Source organism: Halichondria panicea, chromosome 1, assembly GCF_963675165.1.
Source record: "Halichondria panicea chromosome 1, odHalPani1.1, whole genome shotgun sequence".
NCBI classification, from domain to species: domain Eukaryota; kingdom Metazoa; phylum Porifera; class Demospongiae; order Suberitida; family Halichondriidae; genus Halichondria; species Halichondria panicea.
The window spans coordinates 1210236-1236548 of record NC_087377.1 but is presented as its reverse complement, the minus strand read 5'-3'; the positions used below and the strand labels follow the sequence as shown (position 1 = coordinate 1236548).

The 26313-nt window shown below is 40.6% G+C and overlaps 5 protein-coding genes across 5 annotated transcripts; 2 read left to right on the top strand and 3 right to left on the bottom strand.

Moving 5' to 3' along the window:
- The first annotated feature begins 1015 nt into the window (after nt 1–1015).
- Nucleotides 1016–7240, top strand: LOC135352437 (xin actin-binding repeat-containing protein 2-like). Its single transcript, XM_064551624.1, has 7 exons — nt 1016–1163; nt 2307–3501; nt 3751–4222; nt 4505–5009; nt 5492–5692; nt 6225–6396; nt 6848–7240. Exons 2-7 carry the CDS (start codon nt 2320–2322, stop codon nt 7046–7048), a joined length of 2733 nt encoding a protein of 910 aa, XP_064407694.1. The 5' UTR covers nt 1016–1163; nt 2307–2319; the 3' UTR covers nt 7049–7240.
- Nucleotides 7241–7282: 42 nt separating this feature from the next.
- LOC135331245 (uncharacterized) lies at nt 7283–8626 on the bottom strand. The gene has a single exon (XM_064526339.1). The coding sequence runs from the start codon at nt 8624–8626 to the stop codon at nt 7340–7342; it is 1287 nt and encodes a 428-aa protein (XP_064382409.1). The 3' UTR covers nt 7283–7339.
- A 369-nt stretch (nt 8627–8995) lies between these two features.
- LOC135332729 (general transcription factor IIH subunit 5-like) lies at nt 8996–10001 on the bottom strand. Its single transcript, XM_064527738.1, has 3 exons — nt 9851–10001; nt 9673–9735; nt 8996–9263 (listed from the first exon to the last, which is right to left on the bottom strand). Exons 1-3 carry the CDS (start codon nt 9883–9885, stop codon nt 9128–9130), a joined length of 234 nt encoding a protein of 77 aa, XP_064383808.1. The 5' UTR covers nt 9886–10001; the 3' UTR covers nt 8996–9127.
- Nucleotides 10002–10206: 205 nt separating this feature from the next.
- LOC135330815 (uncharacterized) lies at nt 10207–20317 on the top strand. The gene is made up of 16 exons (XM_064525758.1): nt 10207–11038; nt 11654–11760; nt 11937–12204; nt 14235–14365; nt 14684–14825; nt 15236–15414; nt 15753–15854; nt 16170–16252; nt 16538–16663; nt 16883–17027; nt 17353–17474; nt 17660–18047; nt 18449–18586; nt 18860–19018; nt 19151–19293; nt 20105–20317. Exons 2-15 carry the CDS (start codon nt 11656–11658, stop codon nt 19286–19288), a joined length of 2226 nt encoding a protein of 741 aa, XP_064381828.1. The 5' UTR covers nt 10207–11038; nt 11654–11655; the 3' UTR covers nt 19289–19293; nt 20105–20317.
- A 1151-nt stretch (nt 20318–21468) lies between these two features.
- LOC135331316 (uncharacterized) lies at nt 21469–25218 on the bottom strand. The gene is made up of 4 exons (XM_064526438.1): nt 24886–25218; nt 23476–23727; nt 22726–22925; nt 21469–22246 (listed from the first exon to the last, which is right to left on the bottom strand). Exons 1-4 carry the CDS (start codon nt 25163–25165, stop codon nt 21818–21820), a joined length of 1161 nt encoding a protein of 386 aa, XP_064382508.1. The 5' UTR covers nt 25166–25218; the 3' UTR covers nt 21469–21817.
- Between the last annotated feature and the right edge of the window lie 1095 nt (nt 25219–26313).

Genomic DNA, 26313 nt, shown 5'->3' with positions numbered 1-26313 from the left:
GCTACTAATAGCTAGCTTTTAGTTTTACTAACAGATTATTGTACCTGGTTGCTTTTGAGAGAATTGTTTGGCTGCCTTCATTAGGTACACACAAACTGTGACATGTGTGCCGCTCCCAGTCCACAGCCATTGGCGTTGACAATACACCCATCTTGTAGATGAAACACATACAGTGCTGAAGTGTATAATTATGTACATTCAGCAATTTCTATAATTATATCACTTTCTACACATACATACGACAAGTAGCTCTTGACCAGTGCCGTGGCTATCAACAAATGCCATGGCCATCTTCCCAGCACACTGCTCATCGTATGGCGTCTGTTCTCCATGCTCACATCTTTTTATATAATTTAGAAGGCCTTAATTTTCGTATCGAGGTTTGCTCTGAGGTTGTCAGCTAGTTCCTCATAGCAATAACACAACCGCGATGTACAGAGTTATTTGATGACACTCTGCGAGTACACTGAGGGGACATTTTTTCAGTTTCTTTCAGTTAAAAATAATATGTAACAAATGGATTCTTCAAGAGTGAGATCTAACTTCGTTTTGTTTCATGCAATGGGTGGTGGGATAATTATATATAATTGTAACAATATCCTGTGTGCATGTTATACGAGTGCTAGCATAATTATACTCTCGTGCAAGTATGTACCAAATACACACATGCAGAATTGGCATTCTACGTATGCTGCTGTAACTAAAGGCTCACTCTGCATTGTTCTTGGGCGACCCTGGAAGGAAGGTTAGGGTAATGATGCACTTGACTATATGATCTGGTTGACTAAGTATTTAGTGTTAACAAATTCGCTAAAAGCTTGCGAATTGATCAACCCTTGCAAAGTTCGCATGTATAATTATGTTAAAGCATTAATTGGTAGCTATAGGGTTATTATTGCCAACTAAAAACCTGTTTGTTCAGTAACATAAAGCATGCTAAATCAATCGATGATGCATCTTATAATTATAACATATTAGCTAGCATAGTGTTATTATTGCTGACTTAGCAGTTCTGTGCAGTAAAAGGGGGAGGGGCTCATGTGTAGCAACCACACTGTGTCTCTATAATACAAGCCCTGAGGCTGAGGTAGCTACCTTGTGACATTCTGTACAGACTCTAGCAGAGGTTTTCTGACTGTCCAACAGCACAAAGAAACACTCAAGTTAGTAATTTATACATTGATAATTAATTGATGGCTAGAGCCTTCTTAATTAAGTATACGTATAGCTATAATTATTGTTGAAGTGTATTTGCATGCGCTTAGTTTTAGAAAAAGTTAACGGGTGGTTTGTGTTCAGAATGATATTTCTGGGATGTGTACAAACTCTTTCACGTACGTCACTTTTGAAATGTGACGTGATATCATTGACCCTGATGATTATGTTGTTAAGTACACTGGTTATTCTGTGTATACCCAGACATAGATTGTTGTACTTGTTGTACTCGGAGCATCGATATTTATCAGAAATGAGTTGCTTATGACTTCGTTTGGGATATAACCCTGCCATATCTAAAACATTCAAATTCCGTATGAATGAACATTGGTCACAAACAGAAGGCATTAGACAAAAACACAAAGGTAGCTAGGTCAAAGAGGAGGAACTTGCAGTGTTTACAGTGGGACCATACTATAGGCTCTGTACACTAGTCTTACACAGTCAATAAGAGTAGCATTTCTGCTTACTGCTTGCCTATTTTGTACTCCCCATTGAGTAGTTATTGTCCAGCTTGGGTGGGATAGCAGATGTTCACATACACAAACCACCAGTCATGAATATAGCCCGTTCTCAGTGTGTGTACTGTCAATGAATAATTGTAAGTCAATGAATAATTATAAGTGGCCTCGTAAACATAATAATTAATTATTATGATGAGCATGCTATAATTATTAGGCTTTCGCTCTAATAATTATTAAGATATAGCCTGCATGTACTATCATGAATATACAGTTATAGCGGACCCCTCTGTTAGCAGACAGCATGCCTATAGCTTGTACCAATTGCTTTTGCAACCCCAAATACCGTATAGCGAGTATAATTATTTCGAGGGTATAAATTTTTGCGGAAATGCCTTTAGAAAGGTTTTTGCAGATTTAAATTTTCGTGGAAAAGCACCCTTTTTGCAGCATGCATGCATGCAATATTTAATTCGCGGTACATGCTTAATCCGCTAAAACCATACCCTCGAAATATACCTGCTATACGGTAGCTTAATGCTGTCAATGCACGTTGCGTTTATAAAAATTAAACACTATTATTATTATGGTATAATAATGATGTCATCAATTATACCATGCACACACAAGAGTACATGCAGGTATGCCTCTACTGAAAAAGAAGTTCACCCCTCCACCCCCACCACCCCTCCCTCCGCTGTTACCTAGCAACAAGGCCACACCCTCCAATGCCAACGGAGCCTCAAAGACACCACCCAGGGAGACAAAACAAGACCCCCCACCACCACCACCACTACCACTGACAGAAGAGATAGAAACAGCATCAATTGAAAATGCCCCCATTAGCGAAAGTGGGAATAGTTCGAAAGCAAGCAGTACACTCAGCGTGGATACTAGCCACAGTGGCTCAAAGGAGAAACTTTCCCACTCCTCACAAGAAATCAATATAAACACTAAACCTGAAGACGATGTCAACAAAAGCAGCACAGAGAATGATGGTAAAACAGGCGATGGTAAGAAAGAGAAACCTAAACCTCCGAACAAGCCGTCGCGATTGAAGCGTGCTCTGACAAGCGGTTCTTTAACTTTACAACGACTAAAAACCACAAAAAAGAGAGACAGTAGCAAACGATTATCGGTGAATGTTTTAGAAGATGAACCAACGAGTGAGGTACGAGGTGGTGGTTTATGGAAACTGCCAGGAATGGAACTAACTGCATCCACCACACCACCTCCGAAAGAAAGACCACTGAAAAGCACAGAAGCTAGCCGATCGAAATTCGATGAAATGGCCAACAAACTGAAGAAAGAATTGCCCTCTTTGCCTCAAGAGAGAGCGGTTACTCCAGTATTGTCTTCACGAGAAAGCAGGTCAAACATTGAGGGTTCTGATATAAAGAACAGAGAGCTGCCGCCGCTACCAACAGAACAGCACGCTATATTATCACCAACTGTGCAAACCACGCCCCTTGCAATTAGTGGTGTGATGGTATTGGATGATTTTGAAACATACTCTGAGTTGAAACCAACAACTTGCGAAGCCGATACCAGTAAACTAAGCGATTCGATTTCCAGCCTTCCTGCCGCTAGTGTTGAAGCTCCTCCCCCTTTACCAGCTAGAACGTACACGCCCACTAGTAATGAGAGCCGTAGGACGAGTGAAGTGACCACACCCACTGACTCCACCCTCGAGGGGGCGTTGAAGAGATATTCCGATTGCTATCCAATTCGTTTCAGAGTGCTACAAGGATATTGTAATGATGCTTCAGACGTGAACATGTCCACCAACGATGTGTACGATATCCACTCAGTGAAGGAGACTAAGGTACGTATCCTAATTAAGAGAATTTCAAAATTATTAGTAGTGTTATAATTATTATAATAATAATTATTATAGTTAGCTTCATTGGCTAACTTGAACTAGGAACAATTGCAATAATTATACTTGCCCAAACAAAATTCATCCAAGTGTGGAATCTATAATTGTAATTGCGTATTACTATTTTTACAGGGATAATTAATTGTGTACGTAGATCTTGAAGTATTAGCTATAATTAACCATTTTCCATTCCAGGTGGTGACGGTTAAAGCTGACAGTGGTACCGTTCATCGCATTCCACTCGACTCTACACAAAAAGTGGGTCTCATATACAACCCAACCCACAGCGACGTTAAAGGTTTAGAAGGTCACGTCTTTAAAAGTATCGCGGATATAACGACCGCCCACTCGTTACCCAAAGTCATCTGCTCTACGCAAGAAGATCGGACCAACGATGGCAAATACATTGTCGAGGAAAACGAGATTTTTATTGTCAAGCAAATTCATCGGACGCTTTTTAAAGGGAAGAAGGGCCTGAAAGTGTTTAGTATGACGAGCAAGACTGAGAAAGTGCTACCGGAGGATTGTTGTGGGTACTTCTCAACTAAGCCCTCGCTGGTGCGGTTACATTTCCCTGAGATTATAGCGTTTGTTCCTCAACCATTGTTCCCAGTGCGAGCTGTACTGTACTCGGCCGGGGAGACTGGGTCCAATACTGATCAACTAGGTACGTGTCACAAACCATAATAATTATTATTAATACATCTTTAATAGTATAATGCATTTAATGCAATGAAAAGTATTTTTATGTTGATATTAGATCAATAATTATACTAGAGTTATAGCTGTTAACTACAACCCCCTCTCCGTTTAATAAATAGTTCGGGAACTCAATTAATTGCCATAACTTGAGTCCGATTTTTACTGAAAGATGTGCTTAGAAGTACAAAAACTGTAGTACAGCTCCAGTATGATTGTACTCAAGCAATATTTTATATCCTCTCTGCAGGTGTTGTAACTGGAGTGGTTACCATGGTAGAGTGCAGCACTGAAACCTCATTGGTCGCATCATCAGCACCATTCGACGAAAACTTGGAACTAATCCCAATGGAGGCAGTCGACTTCTCCACAAGTGAACTAATCGACCTACCGATGGATGATGACATGCGATCATTAGAAGTGGCAGTGGTGCAAACTTCATCACAGAGAATCGATACTGATACGGTATTGGAACCAGACCTTGCGTTATTGGAACCAGAACCTACATACGACGACACTGTGGCTGTTACGAAGGAGCTGCACGATATCGATGCCCATTCAGAGGACTCCGACCATTTATATGATGACACAGTTAATGTGCTGGGCAATGTTGTCGAACGCTCACAGGAATTTGTCACTTCCACTGGTCATTTGAATGATTCCCATTCTCAACTGAATAACTCCACGTATTTTGATATCGGACGCGATCATAAGGAGAATGGAAACGGATTAGCAGAGGAAGATGAAATGGGCGGGTGAGTGGAAGCATTACTTTTATGCAGGTAGTTAGTACTGTACTGTGTTACCTTATATGGAGTACAGGATGCCGGGGAGAGGTTCAGCATAAAGTTGCCTTATTTAAATAAGCGAAGGGGGGTATACACAGGAAAAATATCTAAATTTCCTATACTTTCAGGATAGTGCAAAATTTCCTGTAGACTTTCCTTTATGAATCTTACACATGTCCTGCACTATCCTTTGTAAGTAGGTTGCAGGACACCTGCCATTTTTCAGGAAATGTGCAGATTTTAAGGGCAGCACTGTATATCAGGAAATTTAAATATTTTCCCTGTGATAGTTAGTACAGAATTAAGCAAGTTAAGGGGGTACAAGTGTAATATAATAAATATCAGCTCTGCAATTAATAGCTTATAGAACAAGTACAGTACAACTTTTCTGTTAATTCACAGTACAATTAATTTTACTTTTAATGGCAAATTCATTTCCCTCCACTCAGGTACGACACTGTAGGGCTTCACCTTCTCAACGGGAACACACGACGAGGTGGTCGCTATGGGCAACACGACAGCTATGACGACATGTGCGCTGATCCACGACTCACGAGCTGGATGGAAGACCTACAAGCGACCACCACCAGCATAGAGGAGAGGATATCGTCCATGGAGACTGCGCAGAAACCTTCTCCAGATATAACCAAGTAAGCAAGTAACGTAAACTATTTTGTGGACATCAAACTTTGCGAGCTTTGATCACTTTACTTTAATCGCAAGATTTAAACTGGTAATGGTAATGACACTTTAGCTTCAACCCCTCAAAACCACCCCCTGGAATCGCCCCTGCTAATTTCATAGCCCAGAATACAGTACAGAACGCTTTACTGCTGATTTCGCTCATTTGCAAAGGTTGTCACCCAAAACATTTTCTAGTAATAAATTATTATGGTATCATAATTTTCTCCCACTGCTCCCCATCACTTGTACTGGTCTCCACCTTTCTTTCTACTCATTCTCCCTCTGTACAATAATCATGTATGGTGTGCTGTAAACTAGCTTAGTTCAGTGATTTATTTTTGGCCCAAATTAGTTGAATGCTCTAGCTATAATAATTATGTAGAAGCAACCAACCGTAAATTGTCATGACCATAATTGCATTAGACAAATAAACATACACAGTTTACTGTACTAAGATTTTAAACTATTTGAAATACTGCTTTGTCTTATTCTTCACAGGGTGCAGGACACACTGACACAGTTGACTACTAAGCTTGAGGCAATGGAGTCACAGCTCCAGGCAATAGTAGCCACGCCCCCTCAGTCTGCTATACCAGAAGATCAGGCTGCTACACAAGGTTCTACTGAGGAGAGCAATAAAGCCTACCTCTCCACACTCAGTATAGAGCAGGTGTGTGCGTGAGTGGGCGTGTGTGTGTGTGTACTCAACACAAAGCTTTGATCTAAGCAAGCACGATTACATAACATGTGTTGCCGTCCCTTGCTTTCCATTATCTCCTCTAATCCCATACTGACACTTGTGAGAGCCATAGCAACACACAGTGATTATTGCCCTAGTGTTTGAGTACATGCTCTTTGTAGAGAGAGAGTGGTAATGTCTTCCCTAAACGTGTGTACAGTGTGTCCCCCACACTACCTGAATATATCCAATAAGTATGCTTGCACATACAGACATAATGCATTATACTGGATGGCCATAGTAATGGGTTGATTAATCAATATTGCAGCCATCCACTTGTGTTTACTTTCCTAATTCAATTAATGGCATTTGACTATATACACCAAGTTGAAATCTACTGTGCTAATAATTATGTTCCATCGATTTAATTCTGGATCTATAGGTATGTGCTTTATTCGATGCCATGAGCCTGGGCCAGTACCGGGAGCACTTGGAGAGAGAGCTGGTCACTGGAGACATTCTGTTGGAGTTTGATGATGAAGTATTGAAAGAAGAGCTCGGTATAAAGTCCAGGATACAGAGAATACGAGTGATGAAGGTTATACACGGACAACACTCTGCTAGAGACTTACTCAACAAGTAGCTTACTATTAATTTTTATAAACCTCCTCACCCAGTGCGAATTATACATTGTATATATATACAGCAGTTTTATAGCGAGCAACACATGTACGCAGATAATACGTGTACTGTACTTATTTATTTATTTGTGTGTCTATTATACTTAATTTCTGTTGGTTCAGCTTTTGCTATAAAAAATTATTGTTCAACCATGTACGTAAGTTAGTACTTACAACAATTGTAGTTCAGAGTTCAGACTACTAAGTTTGCTACACATAATAATTCTAGTTCAAAATAATATCATTGGTCGTTTCTAATAAGCGTAGTCATAGTAATCTTCAGCTGGTGGGCTTGTGTACAAATAATCGGAGTAGGTGTATTCAGTTGGTGTCTCAGTGTACTCGGTGACGGTTGTGGGCTCTTCGGAATACATGGGCTCGGATGTGAACGTATAAGTACTGGATGATGTGGGCGTGGATGTGGTGGTGGTAGACGGGCTTGGTGTGGGAGTGGATGGTGTGGGCGTTGGTGTGGGTGTGGAGGGTGTGATGGACGGGCTTGGTGAGGGGTTAGCTTCGCAAGGAGTCGAATAATTACGTGGGGTAGACCACTTGATAGAGGTCACATCAGTAGTGTTCCAAGCTGCTTGTATTGACACTGCTTTCTTCCAAGCTTTAACATTCGCATTCAAACAATTCGCCAAACACTGCAGAAATGGTGGTCCAGTTGTACCACCTGCCGTGCTGCATGTGAACAGTGTCAGTGTGCTTATCTTATCCTTGAGCTCCATGCACATCTTGTTATAGCAAGCGCTGCCCTTAAACACCAGTTCTGGTTTACCACCATACACTCCAATTGCAAATATACCATGGTTACCGTGAGCATCCAAATATACGGCAACTTTACCGCCTTTCGCTGCGAATTTATCCATCACCACTTTTATGAACTCATCGCATGTTTTCACAACTTGTGCATTTCCAATCGGCTGCACGACTATTCCAGAAGATGTGTTATAGATGGAGGCATCATGTGATATAATATTGCACTCGTTATTCGGAGGGCACTCCAATGTAGCAGGGGGGAGATGTTTGGAGGATTCTTTCGGGCACGTTTTTTTCTTTGCATCACAAACATTTTGACAGCCTGTAGTCATTCCAGCGTTAAGAATCATGTTGTCCACAGCTAGCGCACGTTTTCCGCGTTGTCCATTTCGTTTCGTCAGCACACTAACATGAAATAAACCGACTCGCTTGCTTTCGATAATTACAGATCTCCGCTTGCAAAAAATTCGAAAATCTCGAAACTCTTCGAAATATCTCACAGATCCGTTGAGGTAGACATATTGTGGTAGGATTAAGTATGCTTTCCATATTGGTTGCTTGGTTATAATTTTATATCGAAATTGAAACTCGTTCCCATAATCTCTCATATTGATCATGTCCACTTCATCAAATCCTTGTTCTTTGAAGCTGGATACTAAATCCTTTTCCATGGTTGAATCTGGGGACACTAGTACAAGTCTAGAAGTCTTCTTAGCTTCGACAACAACCAGAACTATTGCAAACATTAAGAGAAGTTTTAGGCCCTTCATTTTGCTCATAAACTCTGAAACAGCTCTACTGACACCAACTGTGTACAGAACCTCTTATATACCCGCCAGTATACACACAATTACGATGTTGTTTAGTCCATATTCATTTATTATCACCTATAATGTATACCATTAAAACACCTCCACCCATGCAAACTGTTGTCAATGATACTACCACAACAAAACAAGACACGACAAAACACTATAGACATCAAAGCATAAAAACACCGACAGTGACAACCGTATTACTATAGAACGTTTTGCGAGCATCACATAATTATGCAAACTTTGAGAGTGTTGATCACTTCGCAAAATAAAATCGCAGAGCCTAAAATAGTATATGCCGGTATTTACAATCCTTGCCAGAATGCAATGGTATAGATTGTAAGTGATATTTTTCTGCTCAATTGCAAAAGGTTTTTCACCAGCAAAAATTAATATTTATAATAACGGTATGTATTTTTATAACACTGCTTTAGAGGGAAGTTGAATAATGATAATTAAAAGTGTTCATTTTCCTTTGTTTTGTTGATCAAATTCGGAGTACGAGTTTTTTTCCATAAGTTCGTCAATCTTTTGTTGTAGTTGCTTAGCAACATCGAGAGCCACAAACACATGGAGTTCGTCTAAATCTTGTAGTATGAACCTGCAGTGGAAGTACATAGGGATAATCAAAAGGGCATCAATTCTAAAAAAAAGGATTCATTTAGATAACTTCCGAAACAGAAAAATCCCTAGGGCATGAATTATAAACAGAAGGTTTGGGCCCAAAAGCAATCGCTAATTAATTGATAGGCCTTTCAAAGAGCTACAAAAATTAATAATGTGCAATGATGTTTACTAAAATTAATGATGGGGGATTTAACGCACGGCTTAGTGAGACCGATTGGCATGCGCATGGTGGAATAAATGAGTGCCATGAAAATAATGCTCAGAGTAATTAGATTCTAGTTATAGTAGCTACCCAGCAAACATTTATTGCGACTGTATTACAGTGCAGCCGTTTCATCTGGAAGAGGAGGGTGGCCTGCGAGACTAGCTACTTTTCGACGTACCTTCGTCCCAGTGATTCCTTCTGATCCAGGTGTAATATATACTGCTTGATAGCCGAGTCACTGCTGTGAATATTAAATAAGTAGATCTATAAAAAATTAATTATGGTTTCTGAGCATACATTCAAATGGGAATTCAGGCCAGAGGGTTTAATATTGAAGGCTAATCTATCCAAGTTACCATTTCACAAGCAGGCCTTTTACAACATTCACCATCTCTCTTCAAGTGAACGCAAACACCACAGAATATCTGTATTCCTGAGAATTGGTAAGGAACGTCAACTTACAAACGCATTATAGTAGTCTCACAAATTAATAGTAGTCTCACAAATCACCCTAGCCTTGGTCCCAGGCCGATTTTTTTTTAATAGAACAAAGTTGAAAAATACGGCCTGGTATTGATTGTATCTGGGCGTGGCAGGAACCGGAAACAAAAGCAGTGATTCTTTACATTTTGTTTCCTGCTTTTTTTCTGTAATACTAAAGGTGTACGTAGAGGCATTTTACTCCCGTAAAAGTTACAGTAATTTAACTCCGTGTCATGTTCTCAATTTATAGCTAGCTATGGCATGCAACGCGTTGTCTTGTTTGAAGCAAGATGGCCTCACTCTCATGGCAGAACAGGCCCAGGCTCTCAAGCTCCTGTTTGAGGGAAGGGACGTGTTTATCTGGTTCCCAACGGGGTATGGCAAGTCTCTCTGCTATATCAGTTGCTACCCTTTTTAATGGACTACAAGCTAGGTAGGACCAAGGCTCCTCCTGTTGACAAAAGTGTTGTTCTTGTTAATTGTCTCTCCCCTTGTATCTCTCATCATGAGACTCATGATTGACCAGATCAGGAGTCTAAACAATAGAGGTGTTTCTGCTGCCATCCTCAGTAGCAATAAAGGAATCGACAAAGATTTGGTTGCCACTGCCAAAGAAGTGTCTTCTGGGAAGTATTTCCTGCTGTATACTGCCCCAGAGGCTGTTGTTGAAGACCACTGTTGGAGGATTCATTTTTTGTTGTACCACCAGTCAATTTGTTTTATGTATTAAAAAACCACGCCCAGATCACGCCCAAATACAATCAATACCAGGCCTAGTAGGCGACCTAGCGTTCAATTGGAGACGGATCGGCCGGGGGTCGAGGCTAGAATCACCCATACTTTTGGTGTCCGGACACAAAAGGTGCGGCTGATTCATGAGACTATCTTTATCGTTGCCTATCAAAGCGCATGCGCATAAGCACACCTACTAAAAGGTTTCAGTAGAGGAACTCAGTCATATCAAGACAAAGCTGAGACAAGCAACCTGAACGCTTGTCCGAGCCATAAAATTACTATCACAACAGCTATCTCTCAACCTACTACCTGGAGTGTGCACACAGGTGAGTGGATTGGTTGAAGTCAGTATATACTAGCTTTGTCATTTCTTGTACAATCACACACACATAATTATTATTACACTGTGCAGCCATACACAGTACAGCTAGTACAATGCATACAGTACTAGCAACTAACCAGCTAAGATGTAGATACAGGTACCAATTAAGTGGTTGTATTGTATTACCTGTACCTGGAAGTTAACTCAGTGATAGGCCACAATAAAGGACAGTTTGGCTGAAGTGTGTGCCAACAAAAGAAGCACTATTCCATGGGATATAGAGTCTCTCATGTAATACTAGGAATAGCTTTATGTGTATTCTAACACATCGATCACAGTTTCATTTTCCAAGACCTACAAGAGTAGCATGTGTGAACGTGTCACGTATAGGAAGCTTGTCATTATTTTACGTTGTCTACAGGGAGAGTGTAAATGCAATGTTGTCACACATATAACATGTTATGTCATTGTATCAGTAATTTGGTTAGATTGAGTTAGGCTGGCTCTGACTTACACTTTGGAACTAACCTGCTATTTCAATATATTGAAGCTGTTGAATTATCACTCAAGAAGATTCAATTTCAGCTGTTCACATTCTGCACCTGTGTGTATCCTCCAGGCATGTCAAGTGTGGCAGCCACCGTGGAGATCAACTCAAGCTCAAAGGAGAGCATATTTGCTGGCAACCTGTTGAAAGCTCCTCCACTAAACAGAAGAGGCCGAAAGGTGTGTGTGTGTAGTCAACATGCCCTAGTAGGTGGACAATAGTGCTGTGCTGTACATAGCCTTGTAACGGTGTGCCGGCCAAAAACTGTTACACTCCCTAAATTTTTAATTACAAGCATGCACTATGGCTAGTAAATAAATGCTTTATTTGGTTGTTTATTGCCTCTCTTGCTTAGAAATGGCACGAGCGTTACATCGTGCTGAGGGCCAATAGAACATTGGAGACGTTCAAAACACGCAAGGCAGCTTTGTCCCACAAATCTCCTCGACGTGTCATCGACCTACGCAGTTGCATCAACCTGGAGATTGGACTGGAGTACAAGAATCAGCAGCATATACTCAGTATAGGGACCTTCAAGCGAACGTTCTTCTTTGCTGCTCCGTCTGACCCACTCATGTTACAGTGGTCCTATCTACTGGAGAAGACAAAGAATGCTCAAGAAGGTGAGTTCGTGTGAGCCCTGTTATTAGACTCTGTGCTATAGCTCTACTGTGTTGTACTATAGACAGTATTATCATCATTATTATGTGAAGGCAATAATGGTTTTGGGTACTATTTCCAGGAGCGCATAATATACACAATGTATTTTATTCTATAGCTTCCGAATTTATTTAGTGGTTTTCTGAGAAATCACCAACTTGAGTGCATTTTGTTTCACGGAAACTGGGCGATGATGACCCAACTATGAGCCCTGTCATTAGACTCTGTGCTAGCTCTATTGTCTATTGTGCTCCGTGTTGACTCAATACAAAGGCAATCATGGTTTTAGGCATCGATAGTTCCAAGCACATAAATACAGTGTGCATTTTAATCTCAAAGATAGCTTCCGAGTTAGCGAAATATCACCAGTCTGAGTGCATGTGAGCCCTGTGATTAGACTCTGTGCTATAGCTCTTTTGTCTATTGTGCTCTGTGTCGAGAGGTGTAACCCAACAATGCAGCTTGTCAGTCTCAACACAGAATGTGTGTTGTATGAACACATCAGCTAGAGACTGGTCTGTCCTCTGGCTTCTATGCAGCCAAAACACAGTTGATTGCTATTGTACAGTATACAGTGTACATAGCGCACAGTCTTGATTATACTCTGTGCTGCATGCTATTGATAAACAGAGCCTTATTAAATATTATTAACAGCAATGTCATAATTTTACAGCCTCTTTTAGAATCCTACTAATAAGTGCTATTAAATTTCCTCACCTCTAATTATGCTCATACTTGCTCCAAGTAAGCGACCATGGGGGAATGTTTGTGTGTTTGTTTATATTGTACTACTGTATATACGTTTCCTGTTTGTGTGAGACACTGCTAGGCACAGTACACTCTTTAGAAGCATAGCAATGGACAATTAGACAGTGGTATAATTATCGCTATTAGTATAGATCTAGTCTGCATGCAGTATATAGAACCATGCACTCTTGGTTGCATTTTGACCTCTGAGATGGCAAAGGAAACACTGTGCCACAGCTTCACGTACTCATGCGCACACATTGACCCTCGGGTCTAAGTCACTACTGAGCCAATATATCCCATGCATGTGACACTCGTGCATGTCACAACTATTACACACAGACTGATAGTACGTATCAACTGGGAAATGTTTATACTTAGCCAAAATACTGTTATTCAGATGAAGCTCTATGTCTATGAACTGTAACACACACACAATGCAAGGTTTCAATAGAACTGAAGCACTGTGTCACTTCAGGAATAGCAGTGATAGTAATAGCTAGTTCACTGGGCCAATAGAACAACAACACAAACGTGTTGTTTGTTGTCTGAGCATTTTTCAGATATCTTGATGTGTCTAGTTGATCTGCTTGGAGACAATAGCGTATTGTGGTACTCCCCACTGTTCAAACATGGTCTCTAAGTGCTTATTGGGAGCGTTCATTCATACATGGACACAACCTCGCCGTTGCCATAACTAGCGGTCTACACTAAATAAGTGTACAAAGAACATTCCCTGGCATGCAGCCACATGCAGATGGCCCAATTATACAGAAATTTGTGTTTTGTTCAGTTCCTATAGTACATGCAATAGAGCAGATTGTTGTTTAATTATTACAGTGCATACACAGTGTTACCACAAGGTCACTGCAAGTCATTGCAATTTCATAGGTGTAGTCTCTAGATATCGTTATTTTAATGAGCCTGGATCCTCCTATAGCTGTGACAATGTGTGTTTGCTATACAGTGGCTAATACTAGCGATCTCTTGCAGTACATGCATGCCTTATTTGATTTGGTTGCAGTTCAAACCTAATAATAGTTACTTAGTAGACAAGACATTGAGAGCCAAGATGGTGATTACCACTAAACATTGTGCAATAGTGATTTGTTAAAATGTTGATCCACACCCACAACATTCAGTAACATAACTGTACTGTATACTGATTGCTATAAGGTAACTTTTACGCTATATGTACTCCTGGTAGCATGTTTAACCCCTATTATTATTAACCCTTTGTGTACAGGGGAGACAATAGAGGTACTGGACATTGGCCTGAGGAAGTCACGTGACAAGCCTGCTGTTCATCGTGTCAAGCCCAAGGCACGCAATGCTCTCGGATCACCACAGCAACAACTATATGGAACACTGCCCAAGGTAAAGCAACTATAGCTAAATCATTTGGTAGCTATCTTTAATGGGTAAGTTGAGTTAGGATTGTCCAATTTAATTAGCAATTTTTTTCAGGCCAATTCTTTTGAAAGGCATGTAGCTTTATAGTGATTTCTCCAAATATTAGCTGTTTGGAAGCTATATAATTATATCTTTGATAAGTCAATATAAATTGAGTTAGGATTGTCCAATTACAAATCTAAAGAATGTATTTTGTAGCTCTTTGAAAGACTTCTTCAAATGATTAGCGATTGCTAAAAATATTGGGTTTTAGCTTGACTTTTTATATTCATCTTCTTATAGGGTAGTGGTATTTCTCTGGCAAATCTCGGGAGGAACAGCAACGAAACTGTTAATCTCAGAGCATCCGGCCAATCAGATGTCAGCGTTGAGTGTGAGTCACGATGCAGCGAGTACAGTACAACGTCAGCCACACCGTCACCAGGTAACTACCCTCCCACCCACGCACACGGTCACTATGTAACTAATGTGCATATTACCAAGAGTATGTAGTTATCGACCGTAGGTATACAGATGTATGCAGAGAGTAACGTGACTTCCTGTGTCCGTCAAAAGCTTGGAATTAGTGGTATAGGAAGCAATTTACATAATTATAGAGCCGCTTGATAAGGCTAGAAAGATGGGGGGCTCCAGTCCCCTTCCTATGCCCCTGTACCTCACCTATACACTTGGATTGGTCAGTGTGCAAATTCCAAGCCCGTGACAGATACAGGAAGTCACGTTACTCTCCGCATACATCTGATGTACAGTATGCCTACGTTTGATACTCTCTGTCCATTATAAATCATACTCTTGATTAATTATTAAAATTAAAACTTTTATTTTATTCTGCAGCTCACGTACGTCCCGTTAGCTATGTAACAGTGATCCCCAATCGTGTACCCCCGCCCACTGGTTTCCTAGCAACCGCCAAACGAACCAAGGAGGGCTACTTTATTGTGTCTTCCAAACCTACCGTGGAGATCGTTGAGCCAGCCAAGAGTGGAGGCAGTCCAAAACGAAAGAAAGAAAAGGTATATATGTATATAGCGTTAAAATAGAGCATCTTTGAATGGAGTTCCGTTTATCCAAAAACGTTCTTTTTTTAACATAACAGTGCCTTTCAGATGATGTGTTAATAATAATTAACTGTCTATTTTGGTATTTTTGGGCGTGTGTTTACGGTAGGCTATTATAGCCCATGGTTTTTCCCTGAAAATTTAAATAGGAAATTATGGCCTGTTCCAACTTTGAGCATACCATCTGAAAGATCTTTCAGCAAGTCATAATTTGGCCCACCAGAACTCTAGTTACAGAGACGACTCTAGTGCTTTCCAAATGAACGTGCATTCCTATTACCATCCTTGTGCAGACGGTGGGATTTGTGGAGAAGCCAGGATCACTGCATCGTGGCATGGCTGTCAAGACTGGGACTGTGAAGAGTGGGCGTGTGCAACCAACCACCACCACCTATGTGAGGCCTATAGTAGAGTTAATTGCACTTTGTGTTCTAATTATGATAAAAAACCGCTGTATAATTATATTGTATGTTGCTGTGTATGCATACTTTCCTCTTTCTTCCTATACTAATCCTCACTGTGTTTTTCCATTAGAAATGTTTTTATATACTTCATCCCAAACTGTGTATTTGCTTACGTAGTATGTATGTACATTGTAATGGGAGTGAAACGTACAAACTATTACTATTCTATAGCATGTGCATTATTAATTTTTCTTTTTCACTAAACGTTCTTGTAGTTATTACACGTGCATTGTACTTCCATTTCAGTCGACCCCTAACCCCAGTCTCAGTGGTGGTAGTGATCGGTCCGCTGCACTGCATCTTCACTCTAACATGAAGAGATCATTCAGGTATGTACTATCACATGATAATCACATGACACCCCCACCCACACTCACGAAAATGTGTCGGAGACCCAGGTTTCAGTTGGCAGATAATAATAAATAGCAAGCATACAGTTTAATTCCAAACACCCACACACACACGCACACACACACACGCACACACACACACGCACACACACACACACACACACACGCACACACACACACACACACACACACGCACACACACACGCACACACACACACACACACACACACACACGCGCGCGCGCGCGCACACACACACACTCAGGTACCGCAAGATTACTCTACGTCCTGAGCAGCCGTTATTTGAAGACAAAGGCTCGGACTCAGAGGACGAGGGTGATGACAAGAGGGAGGGGGGCAGTGGGGACGAGGGGACCCCTGTCATTAATGGGTCAGTTAAATACATTAATTGACTGCATGAACACACTGTTTTATGAAACACTCAGCTACTAGTAGCTTCCTTGTTGCCCGTTGCTATGTGGTATACGGTGGTTTAAATCAGCATTTGTAATAGTAGTGCTTTCTTATATACACACACCTCACACATACACGCCCATGCACACATGCCCACACACACACACACACTTCACACGCCCACACACACACACAGCACTGCTCTGGATATCAGTGAAGAGCATGTAAAGAAATCCGGCAACATGTTCGATATGAGCCCTGTTGCAAAGGATATGACCTTTGGACCCTCTGACTATAATGCCGGCAGCAGTCTCATCCCCAGAGCAAACAGATACTCAAAGGTAATTAGCACAAAATATGCTATAATCTTCAATGTAATTTTTGATGACTGCCTAGCTTTGAGCTTCAATTACCACCAATAATAATTTTTTTTTTAATGCTATAGACTTAATAATTGCGTTATCAATATTCAGCTCTTTTTATTCCTGAAAATTTCTTCATTCAAGGGCCGGGCAAAAAAACTTTTCCAATGAACTCGTAGCTATCTTTGAGATAGTTTGTATTCAATTTCAATTATGTAATTATGAAAGTGTAGTGTGTGTGTGTGCGTGGGTGTGTGTGGGCGTGGGTGTGTGTGGGTGTACTGACGGACATTACTCCATGCAGGTGGTGATCGGTGGTGTAAGAGAGGGCTGTGATGATGATACCTCACGCAGGAGAGCCTCCTCACAACCTCCCAGTGTGAGGGGGAACACTGGACTGTCTGAGCAACCATTCGATACTCTCCCGTAAGTATTCTAGTAGGTCACTCATGCTCACCCCTCACACACAGTGCCCGCCTACACACACACTCCACATACACACTCCATCCTCCCGGTACATACCACACTCCTCCCACACACACACACACACACACACACACACACACACACACACACACACTCCCCACACACCACACACACTCCACCCACAGTGCCCGCCCACCTAGTGATTGCTACGAATCCAGAAACTCGCTGGACGACATACTAGTCGAACCACCCGAAATGTTTAACCCTACTGAAACCCAAATACCACCGCCATCACCAAGCGACAAAGGACTTAAAGAAATTATCGGCCGTGTAACAAAAGGATCCAGTCACATGACTGCTCGTATAATCCCGAGCAACGTATCCCACGGCAACGTATCACATGATCGGCACAGTACAGAGTCCAACGATACGGGCTATACCAGCGGTGCTAGTCCAGGGCTGGGGGAAACACAGACTCTGTGTGTGGACGGAGTGAATAATGGAGTGGATATCGGAGAGTTCCAACTAGAGTTCAAGGAAACCGGTTCAACCAGTTCAGACGCCGTCACTAAGGTGTGAGGGTGTGATGATAATTATGAGTACCATAGTGCATAGTGAATTTTGAGTGTTGTACTCCAGCTCGTTCCAATGAATGGTTCGGTGACTTTTTTAGCTGCAAATTGAATTCTGTGGATCCAATTTCAATGACTTTATAATGATTTTCTGAAAGCTTAGAAAGAGACCTCTCAAAATATGGTACCATCAAAGTTATTTGAGAGATGGCAGAATTTGCCATAATTATTTTGACCGAATACCATAGCTGACAAATACAAGTACGTATGGTCCCGACAAAATTTGAGATTTAAATTGTCTTTTTTAACTTTTAGTAAATCCAAGACCGAAAAATGACAAATTATGGCCCTGTAGTTCTACTATAATGTCTCATAACTGATTATGTGTTTTAATGTCCATAGCAACCAACTGAAGATGCGCCGACCAATAAGATTACAGACGGCCCTCGCAGTTACATACCTCTTGTGTTCTACTCGATCAAGAGAAGCTTCTTTATTCTGCAAGTTTGTCTAGTGGAGACTGTCGACGAACTTATCAAGGTCAGTATACTAGTCAGGATACTATGCAATCCTCTGTGTGTACTAGTCAGTATACTATCAGTATCCTAGCTCGTTGAAAGGTATGTATCAAATGAATTTAGCAAATGCTTTGGGGCCCTGTTTTCAGAAAAGCACAGGCATTGTGAATATTGAAAAGTTGCTGCTTTGGTGGTCAATAACTTAACTGGGATTGAACGCATTTTGAAGCTCTTTGAAAGGCGTATCAAAATAATGATGTGTTTAATTTAAATTAGCGATTGTTTTCCTCTACAGGACCTGGTCTCGCTGAAGGCTATAGAATCGTTCACTCTATTGGAATGTGACGAGCTCCATGGAAACGATAATGTGTCCGCATCTAGTGATGACTTCACCGTGGCAACGTCACTCGAAGATTTGGAATTTGGATTCAGCGTAATACGAAGTACACAAAAGGTATGAAAAGTGGGTGTGGTGTGGGTGGGTGTGTGTGGTGTGATGCATGTATTGCAGTGCAGGCTATAATGATTGCGTAATTTAAAGTTCATGCTACATTGATGTAAATCCTTGCTATTATTTTTTTCACAGGATTTGTTCAGTCGGAAAGTTAGAGAGTCGACATTTGAAGTACAGAATTTGTTTGGAGGGAGCAAACCATTCTCATGTGATGTCATGATTTGTCATGGGGACCAGATGATTGTCATGCCGATTGAAATCACCATCTAAAAAATGTGAGAATTGTCTTCTGTGTACCATAGCAGATTATTTTGGTATGGTCCATAAATTATTAAAAAACCATTATTAAGCTAAATTAACAAAACTGCGAAATTGCAAACTGCATATTTTAATTAATGTACTATAATGTATAAGTATACCAAGTACGTCGCCACTTTAAGCTGTACGAATATTTATTTATAGTGGTTGGTACAAAAATCACCAATAAAAGATTACCCGGTACGGTATGTGTTTTAGTGATTCAGTGCAACGTACTGTAGCTCATTGTAGACATAATAGGTTTGATTATAATGTTGCTATGGAAATATTTATAGTGTCTCATTATTTCCTGTTTTTGAATGGCATCTGTTGTGACACCACCTTTTGCAATTTATTTCTGCAAGTGCGATCAATACAAGTGTAATTTGCTCATTGATGCTCGCAAAACATTTCTAGTAATACGTCCGGTGTATTGTATAGCGGGTAATTTTCGTGGGGTAAACTCGGACGCGGTGCTTTTCATGAGTATAATTATTTTGTTTTACTTCATTGCATGGCATTCCGGTCCTACGTTGTAGCGGGGTTCGTGGAGGTCAGCTTAATTGCCCACGAAAATAACGAATAATTTACCTCATGAAAATAACCCGCTATACTGTATTAAATTTTGGGGACATAATACAGACATAATTATATCATTGAAACCCTTTGAAATATGTGCACGTTCAGACTTTGTAGAGACTGCATAATTGTGTTGCTATATATGGGAATATTGTCTTCATTTTCCTGTTTTTAAGTGTCCTCTATTTCCACACTTGTAACTACATGCAGGTACATGGTGGGCAGGATGAACCTAATACACTGATCAAAGCACTTCTTAGTTACATAGCCATTGACTGGAGCACGCACTGTTTTTATTCCATGCATACATTAATTATTATTGTTTATGAAACATCATTTTGTGCAATGCCAAATTCACTCTATAGTAATTAACGCTGCTGTCTTTTGAAGTTCTGGCCCAACTTCAAAGAAAGATTATTACTAGCTACATTGCAATTGTATACTGAGCTTGTTTTCATTAAAAATAACATAATGCATGAGCAGTATTAATTATAGCACGGATTTCACCGAAAAGGCCTATCAAGTAATTGTGTTTAAATTAGCGATTGCTTTCGATCTGTCCCAATTAACTTAAACACGGACGCATGTGTGTATCAACTATGGTATGCCTGCAGCTAGGCCACTGAGCTATAATTATAGTGGTAGACTGTGGTATATACCACTGTCCCTAAGGTATAGTATTTTGCATACGTTATAATTATAATAATCATTATAATTAGTGAGCAATGCAGGCCAGCTGCATGCATGTCTCACACACACACACACGTACACACCGGTGTTAGATTACCCGCTAATGCTTTTCATAATTGGACCCTCATGTAGGACAAAATTAATTAATTGAATTATTGGTGCGATTGTGTCCAGTCTATGTTTGTCGTGTCTCACGTTAACGCATATAAATTAATCCCCTAGCTTGCTGTAATTATTGCCATTTATTGGGTGAGCCATTGTAATTATGATTGTAAAGAAGATGAAGTTGGGTCAGCTTAGAATGTCCAGAATGCTGCTAGGATAGTGTGTACATTAATTTTAATTACTCCATTAGCTCAGTCTATAAATGTATGAATAATAATTAATGCTTGAGAACAGGCAAGCAACGAAATGCTTTGAAGTGACTAGATCTACTTGCCTATTGATTATTAATCGAGCTATAGAGTGTGGCATTCATGTTTGCAGTATATACGCTATCAACAGATGTGCCCTCAGGCTACAGCCACAGGCAGCTAGCTATTATAGTGGCCGCATTCCTGGGCTGCATATGTGGTGTCCCGGCACTGATATCCAAACCACCACCCCTAATCTCATTAATCCATGCCACCATGCAACACACATGCATGTATACACAAGGTCACCTCTCTCAGTAGCCTGCAGTATCTTCGTGCAATTGCAATTCGTATACTGAAACCCAGCTCCCTCTTTTTATGCCACAAATTAATTCAGTTGGTGCCTTTAATAAATTATGCTGTCTATACCCCTCTATTATTATACGCTTAGTAATCTATAATATTATTATACTGTATAAGAATTATAATCCATACAGCGCTATGTATGTATTTCTCAAGCACTAAACACAATTTCACAATTCAGAATAAGTAGTTTTTTGTCAAAATAAGATACATTTTGCACAAAATTTTAAACAACCAAAAAAACCTGTCAGTACACATAATAATTATAGTGAGAGAAACGAGGTTGTTTGCTGTACATGATGGTACGAGTGCAGGTGGACACATATACAAGGTAGTACAAAATAATGGTGGCTGGAAGGAATAAGTTAGTTACAACAATTTAAGGAGCTGTACAAAGTGAAAGTGAGTAGTTTTGTACATGTAGTTGGACATTCACGAATCAATGTACCCAGTAATTAATTGATGCTAGCAGGAATAAAAAAATGATTTAGTAGGAAGGAGCCAAACTTGCAAAGTTTTATCTTCCTGCACCGCCGTTTAAATGTACAATATTTAAACAGACACATTTGGCGATTCGCATGTGAAGCAGATTGATAAGATCAATTCTGTCGTCTGGTGTCCTTATGAGAAACGTCTGTGATGCATACGACACTGGAGCACAGCACTGGGACACCCTGCCATCAGGGTATGAAAACCCGTTGGTGGAGAGAAGGTAGTGGGCTAACAGTGAGTGCTTTAATTCATCTTCTTTTGGTAGTGTATTTGTGCACACTCCACCGCATATACCCAGGTTGACTTCCGAGGGCATAAGAATAGTAGCACCTTCCAAAATTGCAGACATTGGGATTTTGTCAGCGGGGATTTTAAGATCGTTCAGTTGACAGGCCGGTTCGTTCTGTCTTTTCCTCCGCTCATTGGTACGTGTTGGGGAAGTAATGTCATCATCCTGTATGGAGGGGAACAAAAAAAACATAATCAATGATTAGAAAGACGTACAGCACCTACTACTACCAAGTGTTATTGACAGAATGATCTCTTAGGCTTTGCATCAACTATTGGGATTACAGTACTTGGAGGATAATAACATAAAATTAATGGGATGATTCTTCTTTGCCTTAATTAATTTTATAACTTCCAGGGTGTCATACAGGATTTTGAAGTAGAGGGGGAAATAAGAAAAGTAACCAGAAAATTAACTGGTTATTTCAATACCCTGTTAGTATGTAAAAAATGTCCAGCACTCAGTCATACAACCAGTACATGAATGCAAATTTGGGGGGGGGGGATTGGAGCTAGAGGGGGATATCCCCCTTCCCCCCTGTATGACACTCTGCTAGCAAATCTACGTAGGGGTACCATCAATACAAATTACGTTTAAGTAAGCTAGTACGCCACATAGCTGCTGTCATTGTGAAGCTTACTCACCACTCTCTCTATCTCCAGTTTCTTGAGGATAGCTGTGTAGTCGATTTTCTCTATTCTGTGATCGTATGAGTAGAGTGTGAGATAGGGGGCGCGGTCTAGCTCAACCTGGGAGTAGACGAAGCTGATAGGACCATCATTGCAGTCTAGCGGGGCCTGATCCTGACCCTTGATGATGACTCGCAATAAAGCGTGCATCTTGCCTGTGTGAGTGTGTGTGTGGGGAGAGAGTGTGAGTGTGTGTGTGGGTGCCTTTCATTAACATGCCAAATAATCATCATAGAATTGTCTATATTTGAGAATTGTCTAGGATAGAATAATTGCCAGCAATGCAATCATGAGATGTTAACAGCCAAGAAGCACACGCTGCTATGGCTGAGCAAATACTGTACAAATGATCTTCTGGCTATGGAGGTCTTTGAAAGAGATCAAGTTAGTCAACTCTTAGTGGGCTTCAAAGCATTCTCTTGGCAAGGAAGCACAACTGCTCACAAGTTACACCACGTACAGTATTGCTAGTCAACCACTGTCCACTCACAAAACTAAAGAATGGCATTTCGTAAATTTTTTGAGATGACTAACAAGCTGAATTCTAGCCTTAAAATTTGTGCATTGTAAAGGTAATTCTGAGAGCTACATTTCTTTTATTGCAATATAAACAAAAATCAACGGCTCTCAAAGATAGCTACCAAATTAATTGGAAATTGAATGCATCAATAATTATCAGTAGGACCTACGTGTGTGTGTACTTACCCTCTGGTATTAGCTCAGATAAGTAAGCTTGCATAGGGAATTTGAGCCAGCCAGGTTCCTTGAGCGGTAGAATCTCTTTAGAGGTTATAAAATCTTCTACATCGTCTTCTTGTTTGAATTTACGGATCTCTATAGTTAGTCTCTCCGTGAACGTGTGTTGTCGAGTCATGTAGAGATAGAGGTCAGATCCTATGGCGTACTCAGAGTCCCCGATCCCAGACAGTGAGAAGTTGAATAGATTACAGCTAGAAACTGTGTGTGTGTGTGTGTGTGTGTGTGTGTGTGTGTGTGTGTGTGTTGTGTGAGGGGTGTGTGAGAGAGGGGTGGATACAGCATAAACAACATGGAGAACAGGCTACCACAGGTATTCCACAACTAATAACTGATAACAAGAACATATACACACACACACACTATCAGGAGACCAAGGATACGGGAGGAGGTACACATTGCACCCCATCCAGTCTGAACTGTTATTAGAAGCCTGCAAAAACTAACACTGGAAAAGGTTATAATCGTGAATTGCAAAACAGGCTGCATCTGACCTATACTATCTTGTGTAGTACGGCACTAAAACGTTTACTTTACAAGTTCAAGCTCTAAATGGTAAACTACAGCTTCATGCTTGTGTCTAAACCAAGGAGACAAGCTTCAAAGCTTCTTTGGTTGTGTACACACAGATCTAGACAGAGCCTGGCTCTACACAATAGTGTGGTCTGATACTGGAGTACAGCTGCTGAGTAGTACACCACAGTCATTCATCACACCAACCACAATAGCTTGTCACCCAAGCTTTTCAAAGGTCTTCCTGCATAACACCTAATTAAATCTAAGATCAATATTCGCAGGGCAACCACTTTAAATACTTGCAGTACTTCACAGGACTGCTAGTTGAGACTTCAATGACAACCAACTAACAGAAGCCACACAACATAACGAAGCAGCATCAGTTTTATTTCTTTCCTCGACTTGTAGTCATTTATTTTCTTCAGCAACACGAAGTATATAGTGTTGGTATGCTAGTCTAGTTACGTAACAGATTAGTATGAGAGGGTCGCCTAAACAAGCACCCCCCCATCCCCCCCCCCCTCGGGCTATTGGCTAGTGTAGCCGCAATATCATTACGTTCATTTTCTCTAGAAAGGGAAATATTAAACTATAATTATACGCAGAGCGGTGTTATTTTCGTACGGTAGAAATTTTCGTATATTTTGTATTGTCTTGGTTCAACGTTAATTATCCTGAGATGTACGAAATTATTTGAAATTAGTTTATACGAAAATTTGCACCGACGAAAATTACCAGCTGTACAGTATCGTAATTATGGTACAAAAAAATCTCCTGCTATAATAAACCTTGCATGCTGCAAGCTAGATATTGCATAGATACTGGATGATAATTTTTCATTACCTGGAGCCACGTTTTTCAGAGATCTAATAGTGTTGGCCTGAGATGTGATAGGATCTGAAATAGAGTTGTTGGACAGGCTGTTGAAGATATCCAGTATATAGCGGGAGCCGGACTCGTTGCTTGGAATAAAATATTCAGCTTGCTGCTGCGTTGTTTCCCTCTTGTTCATGTTGAGTGGCTTGGGTTGCGCTACTAGGCTTAGTGATACAATCACTGCGATGATACTTAGGGAGTTCTTCATGGCTGCTTGCTTGCTTGCTGCTAAAGTAGCTCTGAACATGTGCGCAGATTGCTCTCGACTTGCTTGAGGCTTTTCGAAGCGTCGATTTTATAGGTAATGAGCTATAATTAATTTCAATTATGAGGTAACGTCATAAATGGGTGGGGCTGCTCGCAAAGCACAAAATTAATGTGTCCCAAAATAGATGAGGGAAATAAAAGAAGCTTGTGAAGTTTTAACCCTACATTCTTATGGTGCCCACAGCTTCTTGTCTTTTGTATCTATGGACATGGGTTCCTTTGAACTAGTCTGGCAGCTATTTGGGTGGTTTGTAGGTCACCTTGACACCATAGATAGTTATTATTCTATCCATGCCCTTGACCAGTAATGATATTACAGTAGTTCCAATTTGCAGCCGTTTTGCACCTGCATATCTGTAGGGGCGCGCATGCGCAAGGACTCGCTGTGTGTGTGTGTGCGCAGAGTATACTATGCATGGGTTCCTTTGAATAAATCTGGCAGTGATTTGTTTTTCACACTGGCTGGGTGAGTACGGTACTATATACAGTATGTACTGCGGAAGCTCCAATTTGCAGCCGTTTTGCACATGCATATCTGTAAAGATGCATGCGCATAGACTCGCTGTGTGCGTGTATGCGCATGTGCAGTATGGGTTCCTTTAAATACGATTTTGATTTTTGTTCACACTCTGGCAGTAAGTAATGATAATGATAATACAGTAGCTCTAATTTGCAGCCGTTTTACACCTGCAGATCTATATACACGTATTAAAGGTGCTTTTCAGAAATAGACGAGGTACATAAGTCAATGTCAACATTCTACTAGATAAATAAATGCTGCATATGGAATTGCTGTGCAACAAAATTAATAAAGAATTTATTATTGTGGCTATTACTTTTGGTACAGTATGCCACCCACCCAGGCCACCCAAAGGAAGTATGACATGCAGGAGCAATAGTTTATTAGCTGGCTCAGATTTAACAAACCTACATGTGAACTGGAATGTAACTACAGCTCACTGTAGCTAACTGCTCCTGCTTGTTGTACCTCCTCTGGCACCACTATTGCAGCTGAGCAGGCCAACACAAGCTCCAATGTACAGTCTTTTTTTGCAGGTAGAGATCTCTCCTTATAAGGCAACATAATAATTATACAGTTACAGTTACAGGGGTGCGTGTGCGTGCACA

Excerpts from the sequence above, each read along its gene's own strand:
- LOC135352437 (XM_064551624.1), top strand. The coding sequence starts at position 2,320 with ATGCCTCTACTGAAAAAGAAGTTCACCCCTCCACCCCCACCACCCCTC. Across the intron at positions 4,223-4,504 it reads GTCCAATACTGATCAACTAG|GTGTTGTAACTGGAGTGGTT; the intron begins GTACGTGTCACA and ends TCCTCTCTGCAG. Across the intron at positions 5,010-5,491 it reads GAGGAAGATGAAATGGGCGG|GTACGACACTGTAGGGCTTC; the intron begins GTGAGTGGAAGC and ends CCCTCCACTCAG.
- LOC135331316 (XM_064526438.1), bottom strand. The coding sequence starts at position 25,165 with ATGTTCAGAGCTACTTTAGCAGCAAGCAAGCAAGCAGCCATGAAGAAC. Across the intron at positions 22,926-23,475 it reads ATCTGAGCTAATACCAGAGG|GCAAGATGCACGCTTTATTG; the intron begins GTAAGTACACAC and ends ACACTCACACAG. Across the intron at positions 22,247-22,725 it reads AACTGGAGATAGAGAGAGTG|GATGATGACATTACTTCCCC; the intron begins GTGAGTAAGCTT and ends CCCTCCATACAG.
- LOC135332729 (XM_064527738.1), bottom strand. The coding sequence starts at position 9,885 with ATGGTGAATGTTGTAAAAGGCCTGCTTGTGAAATG. Across the intron at positions 9,736-9,850 it reads AAAGGCCTGCTTGTGAAATG|CAGTGACTCGGCTATCAAGC; the intron begins GTAACTTGGATA and ends TAATATTCACAG. Across the intron at positions 9,264-9,672 it reads AAGGAATCACTGGGACGAAG|GTTCATACTACAAGATTTAG; the intron begins GTACGTCGAAAA and ends CTTCCACTGCAG.
- LOC135330815 (XM_064525758.1), top strand. The coding sequence starts at position 11,656 with ATGTCAAGTGTGGCAGCCACCGTGGAGATCAACTCAAGCTCAAAGGAG. Across the intron at positions 16,253-16,537 it reads AACATGAAGAGATCATTCAG|GTACCGCAAGATTACTCTAC; the intron begins GTATGTACTATC and ends ACACACACTCAG. Across the intron at positions 17,475-17,659 it reads CAACCATTCGATACTCTCCC|TGCCCGCCCACCTAGTGATT; the intron begins GTAAGTATTCTA and ends CTCCACCCACAG.
- LOC135331245 (XM_064526339.1), bottom strand. The coding sequence starts at position 8,626 with ATGAGCAAAATGAAGGGCCTAAAACTTCTCTTAATGTTTGCAATAGTT.